This window comes from Alosa sapidissima, chromosome 24 (assembly GCF_018492685.1).
Source record: "Alosa sapidissima isolate fAloSap1 chromosome 24, fAloSap1.pri, whole genome shotgun sequence".
NCBI classification, from domain to species: Eukaryota; Metazoa; Chordata; class Actinopteri; order Clupeiformes; family Clupeidae; genus Alosa; species Alosa sapidissima.
Window position 1 is genome coordinate 16,894,445 of NC_055980.1, and position 12,634 is coordinate 16,907,078.

The following is a 12,634-nucleotide window of genomic DNA, read 5'->3' on the forward strand; positions in this document are numbered from 1 at the left end:
GTACGAGTGTGTAAGTGGATGTGTAAGTGAGCCTCTGTGTCAGTGTATGTGTGTGTGTGTGTGTGTGTGTGTGTGTGTGTGTGTGTGTGTGTGTGTGCATGAACGTAGTCACATCTGTCTGCCTGTCTTTCTATATGTGTGTCTATCTGCTTGTGATTGTGTGTCTGTCTTTATTCCTGAGTGTATGAGTATACACTATGTGCCTGTGAAAGAGTGTGCAGATGTGTGTGCATGTCTGTGTGTGTGTGTGTGTGTGTGTGTGTGTGTGTGTGGTGTGTGTGTGTGTGTCTACAGTATGAGTAGTGTGCGTGTATGCATGTGTGTATGTGTGCGTGTGTGTGTGTGTGTGTGTGTGTGTGTGTGTGTGTGTGTGTGTGTGTGCGCGTGCGTGTGTGTGTGTGTGTGTGTGTGTGTGTGTGTGTATGTGCGTGTGTGTGTGTGTGTGTGTGTGTGTGTGTGTGTGTGTGTGCATGTGCGTGTGTGCGCGTGTGTGTGTGTGTGTGCGTGTGTGTGTGTGTGTGCGTGTGTGTATGTGTGTGTGCGTGTGTGTGTGTGTGTGTGTGTGTGTGCGTGCGTGCGTGTGTGTGTGTGCTTGTTTTGCAGGATGGCATTCTCTGGAGCGCCTCCAGGATCCATCACTCACGGATGTGGGACAGGTTGTAAATGAGTGTCGGCCGCTCAGGCTCAGGCTGAGGCTGCGGCAGCAACAGGAACAGGAGGAAGAGGAGGATGGAGAGATGGATGGAGGGATGGAGGAATAGATGTAGTGATACATGGAGGGAGGGATGGAGGGATAGATTCGGGGGGGGGGGGGGGGGGGGGGCAAACAGCTGCAGCAGACACTGAGGACTCGCTTCACTCAACAACACCCACTGCCATGTGCTCTGCCAATCTGGCAGCCTGAGTCAAATGTGTGGCAACCCCGGTCTCCGATTAGTAAATACAACATCACAGCAACCGCCATCACTGTCAGATCCAAAAACATGCCTGTTCATTACAGCAGCCATTCATTCAGAGTCTGGAATCACTGAGAGGACTTACACCTCAAGTTTATGAATAATAGGCTAGTTGCCTATCCCTTTGCAGACCGCACGTTCTAATTTCGGTACCCCAGTACCGATGACGTTCAGTCTAATAACTCTGCCATACCCCAACCAATTTTATCAATGAAAACTTCCTCAAAAACGTCACATCATAGGCTTTCTGGCGATATGATTAGTTAAGGGATTTGTGGCGCGAATTACTTTTACTACGTGAAGGAAAAATCAAGAGTTGACGTCTCCCTCCACTAGAGGAAAAACAGCAGGAAGCACTATGCATCGTTGATCTTCACGTCGTCCAAAGGAGAAACTACTGGATCATCTGAGGTAAAAACAAGTCTTTTTATGTTATTACTACTTGTTATCCATGTTATTACTTCAAAATCGTTTTTAAAAGTTATTTTTCCTGGTAATTACACCTTGTATGCATGGCCGTAACATAATGCGTGTGTGTGTTCACTTCAGCTGATATGACAGCTTGTATTTTAGCACACCGTAATCTTTAGTAAACTCATTATTTTCAGTCATTTTTGGGGGTTACTATATGTCAACCAAGATTACAGACCTACTAGGACTGAAACTTTAACGATTTGTTCTATTTTGAACGATTGCTTGCTTGTCATCTGATGATACAGAAAACTAGCTAAGTTAGATAACGTTAGCATCAGGAGAGGCTGCAACATGTCCTTGACGCGTAGCCGCGATAAAGTTCACTCCCCTGCTTCATGACTGGCAACTTTATGTCAAGTACACCTAATCGGTATTTTATTGTCAAATAAACCTTTCATTCCTTCGTAATATGTATAGCACAATTTACAGTTGTTTGTAGCCAAGTTGCTTAGCTTACTTAGATAGAAACATCTGACATGAATGACAACGTTAATGTTATGTTACCGACGTGAGTGTGTTGATCACCGATGGTGTAACGTAAGGATTTTATTCATTGACTGCTGTTTTCATCAATACATGACTGAAGGTTTGTTAGAAATGTGTCTTAGTATTGTTTAACTTTTAGGCTGTAAGGTTGGCTGCTACGATTATGAGGTTTTTGGTTGGCTAACTATGATGGGAGCTCATACACCCAAGCCTACTCGTCGACATATCATTTTCTAAGGGGGTGTTTTGTCTTTACGCAACTGCAGTAGCCTATGTACGGTGTGTATGTGTATGTATACGCTGTTTAGATGTTTTCTGTCATATCTCCTAACTCATGTTCATGAATCAATGTTTGCTTGTAAGCTGGTATGCTATGTATAGTTTAGCCAAGGCAATAACACTTATAGTAAGCTCTGAGACTAATGTTACCTCTCCAAGCAATATTGTAGTCCTTTAGTGACAAAAATACTTTTAGTGAAAAGAGTCATGGTTGGTGGTGATTAAGATTATGTGGAAGTAATGTAAAATAAAACTAAACAACCTATTCACTATCAGACCTGTGATTTTTTTGTTATTTTAGATGGAGGGAGAGAAGTACGTGCAACTGAGGTGAAAGCAGCCGACTGCTGATGGCAAACATGACCCCAAGGACCACGATGGCACGATGGCATGGACGGGTAGTTTCTGGATGAAGAGGAAGACAATGATGTGCTAGAGGAGGAGAGTAATCTCCCATCATCCTCAGATGGGTAAGCATGTTTGTGTGTGTGTGTGTGTGTGTGTGTGTGTGTTCGCCCAACTGGGCTTATGCACATTTCTGGTTGTGATAAGAGTGTTGCTTATAACAATAATGACAGGGATTATAGTGATAATAGTTTGCTTAGATTTGTAATTCAATTTCTAATTTTCTTATCTGACAATTTCTTTATTTTGAGCTTGGTCAAGTCCCATGTCAGGTAGAAAGCATACTCTTTGCCTATCCTTCTAACACAGACAGGGACACCAACTCCAGTAGCATTTACAACTCATCGTCTGCTAGGCTTAGATGGACACACACACACACACACACGCCACAGCTGTGACAACACACACACCACAGATCTGGTGTGAATGCGGCGTTAGTGTATCACCTTATGTGTAGGGCAAATGATATCGATAATTGTATATTGTATCGAAATATATGCTGTATGGTTGTTAAATGTATTGAATTTCTTCTAATGTTTTAATTGTTTATATGTGTGAATGTGAATTGATGCTTTGTTATGCTATAATATGAATTGATGCTTTGTTCATCATGTTAAAGTATTTTGTTGATCTTTGTTATACTGTTGTCTTGTCATTCTTGTAGTTCTAATAGTTACTGCTTGTTTGTAAACATATGTTTATGTTATTTACCTGAAGTTGTTGTTCCTGATTATTTAATGAAATTGTTAAAGACTTATCTAAATAAAATGATTTATTTCCTCTTTCGTAAACCTAACACATGTGCCAGTGTCTCTTATTCTTGTTTTCATAGTAGAATGAAGCACACGGAGAAGCAGTTACCACCTGCCTAGTCTTTATTTCAGCCTTTATCTTTCCTCCCCACAATTGATTTTGCCTCCTCAGAGTACAGTAAGACATATATAGAGCTATATTTAGCTATGCATCTTGTTTTTATGGTAAAACATCTTATATTTGTTACATGACCATTATATCTGTGTATTTTTGGTCAGATGTCAAACCAGGAAAGGAAAACATCCTACTCTTTAAAAATTCTACTTGTTACTGCGACTTGCAGTTATGAGTAAATTAATCATAACTTCTGAACCAAAGATGATAAATTGATTCTGTTTTTTTCACTGAGGAGAACACAACACTGTCTATCTTTCACACACTATATCTACAATAGACATTAGGTGAAAAGTAAGATTCATCTTGACAAATTGATATTTTCGTGTTTTTTGATGTTGAATTTTGAAGGTATTGTTTAAAAACAATGTGTGTTACCCTCAAACTTATTAACTATGATGTGTACCATTTTAAAGGGCTAGTTCTCCTGATTACAATGGTGGGTATATCTTATCTCTGTCATGTAGCATGGCCACACAATAAGCCTTTTTGTCTCACAAGGGCATCAAGTATGAAAAAACGGAATGTTTCGTGCCGTCTGCAAAGGTCTAATAAATTTATCATAACTTTTGAACAAAAGGTGATACATTGATTCTGTTTTTATCACTGAGTAGAGGACAAAATTGTGAATCTCCCATACACTCTAAGTTTTTCTCTATCTACAACAGAAATTGGGGGAAAAATGAGATTAATCTTGACAAACTGATCGTTTTGTGTTTTTTGGGGTTGAATTTTAAAGATATTTTTAAAATAATATGTGTGTTCTCCTCAAAATTATTAATTATATTTTATACCATTTGAAAGGGCTATTTCTCCTGATTATAATGGTGGGTAAATTATATCTCTGTCATGTAGCATAACCACACAATAAGCCTTTTTGTGCCATAAGGCCATCGAGTATGAAAAAATGGAATGTTTGGCGCGGTCTGCAAAGGGCTATTATTGAAGGTATGTGGCTTAACTGGTAAAGCAAAGTGCTTTAACAACATGAAAAGCTATGAGCTAAGATCACTGGTAATATATACAGTGTGATGGATAGGATATTCCATATTCATGCTGAAAGTGGCTTTTGGATAGAAGACTCAGTTAAAGGTCCAATCCTCGATTCTAATCCAAAAACTTTGTTGTCATGTCAGCAAATTGCTTCAAAAAGTCCTTAAGCAATAAAAAAAAAAGCAGTCCTTTGCTGTCAAAACTTAGTATCTGTGTGTGTGTGTGTGTGTGTGTGTGTGTGTGTGTGTGTGTGTGTGTGTGTGTGTGTGCATATAAAAACTCAGCCCTGGCTCTGGAAATGGGAAGCAAATCGGCTCAGACTGAGCTGTTCTCAATTCAAGTCAATCAACATGTTGCTTCAGGTGCACGCAATAGAAGGGTGCAATGTGATAGGCTGTTGAGATCCTATATTAACAACCACCAGCAAAAGGCCAGTGCTGGCAACTAAACCCTGGTGCATTTGGATCTCAGTCAGAACACTGATGGGTCTTTCTTTCAACATGTTACCCTGAAGCCTTTTGCTTTTATCGAAATGACCACCTGGCTATAGAGGCGGCTAATTTGAAGCTTTTCAAGCTATTTCATTAGTATTCTACATGGATTAAGGTATCATTACACAAGGCGGGACGAGCTTAAATAGAAAACAAGCCTCTGAAGTTAGACGCACAAATACATGCCAGTTATGTGCGCACCTGGGAGTGAGTGAGTGTCTCTGTCCAGGAAGGCCACTTATGCAAAGAACAGATAAATAGAAGGAACGTTTACTCAATAAACGAAACATCAAACCCCCCTATCTCAGACGCTCACACAAAGAGATGTGTGAAAGTGTGCAGACACACAGACACACACACACACACACACACACACACACACACAGCGAATGAACAGAAAAAGCACTCCATCTATTGAGGAACTCAGTCAAACATACACATATAAACAAACACACCCCCCTGCCAACACACAGCTAGCAGATAGAAACAATTGTCAAACAAGCCCCAAAGCCCTCACCAAACACACAACCAGACACACACACACACACACACACACACACACAAACACACACACTCTCTCTCTGCCTCCCAGATTATTCCTCTGACACCGCGCGGCGGCCCGCATTAATTTAGCCCGCTAATTACCCCTCCTCGTCCGCCTAACCGAGCCGAACAAAGCCCGTCATTACAGGCCCTCCCTGAAGGTGGCAAATGATTTAAATTACATTTATTTAATTGGGAAATCATAAACAGTCCGCGCCGGCCCAGCGCCCTCGGGGGGAGAGGTGGGGGAGGTGGAGGGTGTACGGTGGAGGGGGGGGCTGCAGCAGATGTGCATGGCATCCCATTGGCACCTGCATGTGGAAAGGAGAGCCTGGGTTGCCATGGCCGCGGCTCCAGTGGATAGTGGCACTGGGAGTTGAAGGGGGGGTCGGCGACTGACCAGAGGAGCTGCGGTGCTCAATGTGGGTACCGCTGGCAGTGTGCTAAAGCTAAAGCTAAGGTTGTGCTGGGCTCCCTAAGCGCTAGTAAATCTTAATGCTTCAGCATACCAAGAGATTTTAGACGATTCTATGCTTTAAAGTAGCAGTCTCAGGGAGACCCTTTTCTGATCCAGCATGACTATGACATGAGAAAGCATCAAAGCATTTAGAGCTTTCTGGCTTGACACATGTTCACAATTGGTCAGTCCCCATTCTCAGGAGTTCAACAGAGACTCTCTCAATAGTCCTTCAGCCGCTGGTACTGCATCATTGAGAGTAGACTGAGCTAGTGAATTCTCTTTGCTCCACAGAAGAGAGCAGATACTGTAGATCAAGCGAGTTTGTGAATGGGATCTGTTGCAAACCTTGAAGGGTGACAAGTCATTTGACTTATCCCTCATTAGAACGAACGATCTCAGTAGAAGCCATATCCTCTCCTGAATCAGCAAGAACAAAAACAGCACACAATGACTGTATTGTTTGCAATCTCTGACAGCTTTTCACGTAAAACATAGGATGGCATTAGCCTGGCTCCGTCTGTCTACATACTTCCGCTCAATTTAATTTTCCTACAGTTCTGCAAAGTCAGAGAGTCTGGTATTATCAGGCTAGGATGGCATAACTTGCTCATAAAAATGTGACACAGCCAGCCAGTCCAACATGTGTTACTGTCTGCAGTTTGATTCCCACAAAAAGACTCCTTCCATTGCTACCTACAGCAGTGTGCAAAGATGGCTGGCTGGCTGGCTGGCTGGCTGTGTGTGTGTGGGGGCTGTGGCCTGCACCAGAGAGTGCACACAGCGAGCACAGGGAGTGCACTCCACCTTCACTGGGAGAGCTCACGGCACTGAGGTTCAAAGGCCAAATACATTTCAGTTTCATTACTGAGCTGAGCTCAGTGTCCCTCAGGGTAACCAGACAAGCAGATACAGAGAGAGAGAGAGAGAGAGAGAGAGAGAGGGAGGGAGAGAGAGAGAGAGGGAGAGAGAGAGAGGGAGGGAGAGATATAGAGAGGGAGAGAGAGAGAGAAAAAGATCTAAAGTGGAAGAGACTGGGTGCACAAGTGTGTGTGTAGGAGTGTGTGTGTGTGTGTGTGTGTGTGTGTGTGTGTGTGTGTGTGTGTGTAAAAATGAGTCAGAGAGTGTGTGTGAGAGAACCCAAACCTTAAACATAGTAGAAAGAGAGAGGGGGGGGGGGGGAAATAGAGAGAGAAAGAAAGAAAAAAAGAAAAAGAGGGAGAGGAATAAGTAAAGAGAGAATAGAATGTAAGAAAGAAAGAGATGGAGAGAGAAAAAGAAAGAAAGAAAGAAAGAAAGAGAGGAAGAAAGAAAGAGAGGGAGAGAGGAAGAAAGAAGTAAGGAAAGAAAGAAAGGGCAAGTTTGCATGGTGCATGAATGTCCTCTTGTGTGAGGTTGAGGATCGTTCTAGTGTGTGGGCAACTGTGATTGATGTGTGTATGCATTTGCATATTTGTCTGATGGTTGTTGTGTGTGTGTTTGCTTTGAATATGTGGCCATGTGCTACTGTTTCTGTGTCTGTGGCAAACATGACTGACCTTCACTTGGCCTACGAAGGCGTTGGCCTCCTCCTCAAGGACCGAGAGGTTCCTGGGGAACGAGCGATCGAAGATGGGATCATTGTCATTGACGTCGGTGACCAGGATGTTGACGGTTGTCGTGGAGGTCTGCAAATCAAACAAACAGCACAACAAAAACACACATGTTTAGATGCCCGTCTCCAAAGCAACGCTCACACCAAAGAGAGCAATTATCTCCTTGCTATTGACGAGCGCTCCAACGTGCATTGCTTCCCTCTGGGTTTTTTTTTGTTTTTTTTTTGAAAGCCATGCAAATGTTTTGCTGAATAAATCCTTGATTTGTATTAATCTAGGGTCTGTTGACAGGGGCCAACAGTGATATCTGCTTTTCATAAACAAATCAACCCCCCCTCCTTCCATCCTGCCTGTAGATGTGCGCTCCGGTTCATTTGCATAGATCTTGTAAAATTGATAACATATTTGCATTCATTATCTAGACTTGAATGGGAGCCTGATGAAAGATTTCCACAGCTGTCAGTGAATTAGCATTTTAAAACAACATTGGGGATTTGCTCGCATAAATTCACACACACGCACAGCCGTGGCCCACTGGTTAGCACTCTGGACTTGTAACCAGGCAGCTCACTGCGCCGGGATTAGTGTGTGCTTCACCTCACTGTGTGTTCACTGTGTGTGCTGTTTGTGTTTCACTAATTCACCGATTGGGTTAAATGCAGAGACCAAATTTCCCTCACGGGATCAAAAAAGTATATATACTTATACTATATACTTATACACACACACACAGCAGCAGCAAAATTTGAACCCTGGCCTGCAGGCTGTTTCTGTCTATCTGTCCCATTAAAAAGAAGAACAGGGAGAAAAGTTTAATTAGACCTTTGTTAAATGCACACACACACACACAGTCATGGGGCGGACTCCTTATCACAGCGACCAGAAGGAATGAAATGAAAACTCAATAACGTCCGCAGACACAAGGTCTGACCCGCCTCACTGCAACAGCACGGAGCGCAGCGAAAGCCACACAAGAGCTGACTGACATCGTCAGGGACACCGTTCCTTCTCTTCTTTCAGAGACACACGCAGGGACAATGGTCACTATACGATGTGATGCCATGTGAGAGGCGACCGATCCGGGCAAACACAATCTGTGGAGGCGAGCGAAGGCCGAACTGGCCCGACAGGCGCGCGCCGTGGAGTCCGGCGAGAGATGATGGATTCCACCGTCGCATGAAGTTCATCAACTACTCAGTCTGCGACCCAGAGGCGTCTAGGCTCACACACTCACACACACACACACACACACACACACACCACACTGGTGTCTATGATGCTGATGAATGAGTTGCTGTGGTTACTGATTAAGAGACAAGTATTTGTCACTTCCTGTACGGAGCTGATGAAGTGCGTGGGCGTCAACACAACAGGCCTATCCTGCTGTCCTGCTGGTGATGGGCCTTTACATTCAGAGTCTCCATGCTCGTGTAGAAAAAGGCTGCGCTGCTGGTTTCAAGCATCGAACGAAGAATGCACTGAATGCTGAATAGGGAGGAAATCCATATCTGCGTGTACACACGCACACACACACGCACACGCACACGTACACACACACACACACACACACACACACACACACACACACACACACACACACACAGCCAGACACACACCAGACTCCACAGAGGAAACAACCAAACAGATTAGCCTTCCGGTATGGGTAAGCCGTTATTAGTAAGCTCTGGAGGGAGCGGCTGGGGTAAGTGAAGGTGTGGGGGGGGAGGGGGGGCTGCATGCCATGGTGGTGGTGGTGGTGGTGGTGGTGGTGGGGGCCAGGATCCATGGTGAGCCGGTTTACCCCTCGCCGTGCGCTCCAGAGGGGGGAAGCTCAGAACCATCCATCTGCATTAATCTCCTTCCAAAACACACACGCCCCCACGTCACATATCATATCTGTTTCCTCCTTGCCCACCCCTCACCACCAACATCCTAACCCCACCCTCACCACCCTCACCATCCTCACCCCACCCCTCACCACCCTCACCATCCTCACCCCACCCCTCACCACCAACATCCTCACCCCACCCTCACCCCCACCACCCTCACCATCCTCACCCCACCCTCACCACCCTAACCCCCAACCCCACCACCCTCACCCTCACCACCAACATCCACACCCCCACCCTCACCACCAACACCCTAACCCCCACTCTCACCACCCAACATCCTCACCCCCACCCTCACCACCAACATCCTCACCCCACCCTCACCACCGTCCTATCTACCAGCGCCTGTCTACTGCACGCCACACCCACCACCCTAACCCCCACCCTCACCACCCTAACCCCCAACCCCACCACCCTCAACCCCCACCACCCTCACCATCCTCACCCCCACCCTCACCACCGTCCTATCTACCAGCGCCTGTCTACTGCACGCCACAACCACCACCCTAACCCCCACCACCCTCACCCTCCTCACCCTCCTCACCATCCTCACCACCAACATCCTCACCCCACCCTCACCACCCTCACCATCCTCACCACCAACATCCTCACCCCACCCTCACCACCCTCACCACCCTCACCACCAACATCCTCACCCCACCCTCACCACCCTCACCATCCTCACCCCACCCTCACCACCACATCCTCACCCCACCCTCACCACCGTCCTATCTACCAGCGCCTGTCTACTCCACGCCACACCACCACCCTCACCACTATCCTATCACCGAGCGCTTGTCTACTCCATGCCACCACCCTCACCGCACCCGCACAACACCATCCTATCTCTGAGCGCCTGTCTAATCTACGCCACAACACCACCCTAACCCCCACCCTCACCACCCTCACCCTCACCACTGTCCTATCTCCGAGCGCCTGTCTACTCCATGCCACCACCCCCACCACCCTCCTATCTCCGAGCGCCTGTCTACTCCACCCCACGCCAGCGCTATCATCAAATGGCATATTTCTCCGTGCCCGCCACAGCGCTCCTGGAAAAGAGCACATCTCCTTTGTGCCCACAGCACCGCATACGCTGGATAATCACTTGGAGACCTTCCAGTGATGAGGCGTGTGTGACGTGAGGGGGGTATGAACCGACCTGCCTCTTTTGTGCTTCAGACAACCTACATGCTACTTTGCATCAGATCGCTTTCTGGGTGGTGACTGTGATATTGCTACATTAGGAAGCACCATCTCTGTATGCAGTATATGTGTGAGTGTGTGTGTGTGTGTGTGTGTGTGTGTGTGTGTGTGTGTGTGTGTGTGTGTGTGTGTGTGTGTGTGTTTGTGTGTGTGTGTGTGATGAACTAACACCGTGTATAAGTGTATGCTGTACTCATCCCAACTCTCCACACACTGACGCTCTCTGTGGCTGTCTCTGAGCCGTATCTCCTGACATCACATCCTGTCTTCTCTTAGGGAAACGGCACTGATAAGCAAACAGCTGAACACAGCAGACCGAACAAAATAACAGACCGAACAAAATAACAGCACCATAAAAAAAGGCCGAAGTTATGTATACACTTAAGTAGTCTGTTGTGAAGCCTCAGGTGCCAGGGCTTTGCGGGAGAATTACGCTTTTGGCAAACATTTGTATACCCTCCTCCGTTGTCCTTGCATGCAGCTAAGATAAGGGAGTGGACGGTGCTCAAGGAGACGGAGTTTGTTGTTGTCGAGGCGATAAGAATGTTCCTTCACCACGGCAACTGAGGCTGAAACACTAAGGGCCTGGCCAAAGCGCTATTCAGGGTGGCAGAAGGAGTTTATCTCCATCTCTGGTACTACATCCACAATGTTAGGGGGGGGTTAGAAGGGGTCCGTGACCTGATACGGCTCCGAGTTCCTCCCCAGTTTGCGGGAGACTATAGTCAGAGCAGGGAAACGCCCGTGTTAATCTCTTCTAAGCAGTGGCCTGTGATTAGCTTCTAGACACAAAAAAAAACAAACAAGTGCACGCGGGCAGTGCCACCACACACGCATCTTAACACGTTTATACTTGCACTGGGCATCTTTGGACACGGTGCTCCCTCATAATGCCCAGTGACCAGCTGCCAAGGAAAAGGTCAATGATTTTTAAGAGCCCTTATACCAAAGACAGATAGATAGATAGATAGATAGATACTTTATTGATCCCCAGGGGAAATTCAAGTCAGACAAAGACAGAACACGTGACTGCACATGCACACACACACAAACACAAACACACACACACACACACACACACACACACACACACACACCACAAACTTTTTCATTTCTGCTCATCACTCTCAGTTGTTCTATTCAGAACATGCAAAGCCCTGGGTTAAGAGGGGACAGAGACATTACTCTCTAGACAGTAGATTATGGGCCACAGAGCAATAGAGGGGAAGAGGAAAGACATGAGTGGAGAGAGAGAGAGAGAGAGAGAGAGAGACAGAGAGAGAGAGAGAGAGAGAGAGAGAGAGAGAGAGAGAGAGGGAGAGAGAGAGAGTCACAAGCAAGGCAATGAGATCGCTATGAGACTTTTTTTTTTTTTTTTTTTTTACAAATATGACTTTCATGAGAGTGAGGACAAGTGTCTGTCTCTTGAGTGTGGGAGTGTGTGTGTGTGTGTGTGTGTGTGTGTGTGTGTGTGTGTGTGTGTGTGTGTGTGTGTGTAAAGGAGCAGCTTGCCACCTGCCAGTTCTCCCAATTAAGGTAGGTTCTAATGAAATCAGCAGAGATACTCACTTATCAGGGCTTGGCAGAGAGTGAAAAGGAGAGTGAGAGCGTCCCGAATCACTATTCATTTCCCATGAAGGTCGGCGCGCTCTTGTGCTAACTCTTCATTAATGACTAAGGCTGGGTCACTCAGGTGAAGTGATACCCGACGCGTCGTCCCTTTGATAATAGCTGCCCCTCTCACTGCCATCTGAGCGCAGACTCAAGATTGTGCCCCTAATGTCTTTGTTAACACCTAACACACAAACACACACACACACACACACACACACACACACACACACACACACACACACACACACACTACAGTACAAAACGACACACACACACATGCCTCAGTACACACACACACACACAAACACACACTCTCTGT

General features: G+C 46.0%; 1 protein-coding gene across 1 annotated transcript in view; it reads right to left on the reverse strand.

Annotated features, from left to right (window-relative positions):
- Positions 1-8,594, reverse strand: part of LOC121700728 (protocadherin-15-like) — a 24,756-nt gene extending 16,162 nt beyond the window's left edge. Inside the window, exons 1-2 of the mRNA XM_042083930.1 lie at positions 8,547-8,594; positions 7,550-7,678 (exon numbers count right to left, since the gene is read on the reverse strand). Coding sequence (XP_041939864.1) covers positions 7,550-7,678; positions 8,547-8,594 — 177 coding nt within the window. The remainder of the gene's footprint in view (positions 1-7,549; positions 7,679-8,546) is intronic.
- Positions 8,595-12,634: the final 4,040 nt, after the last annotated feature.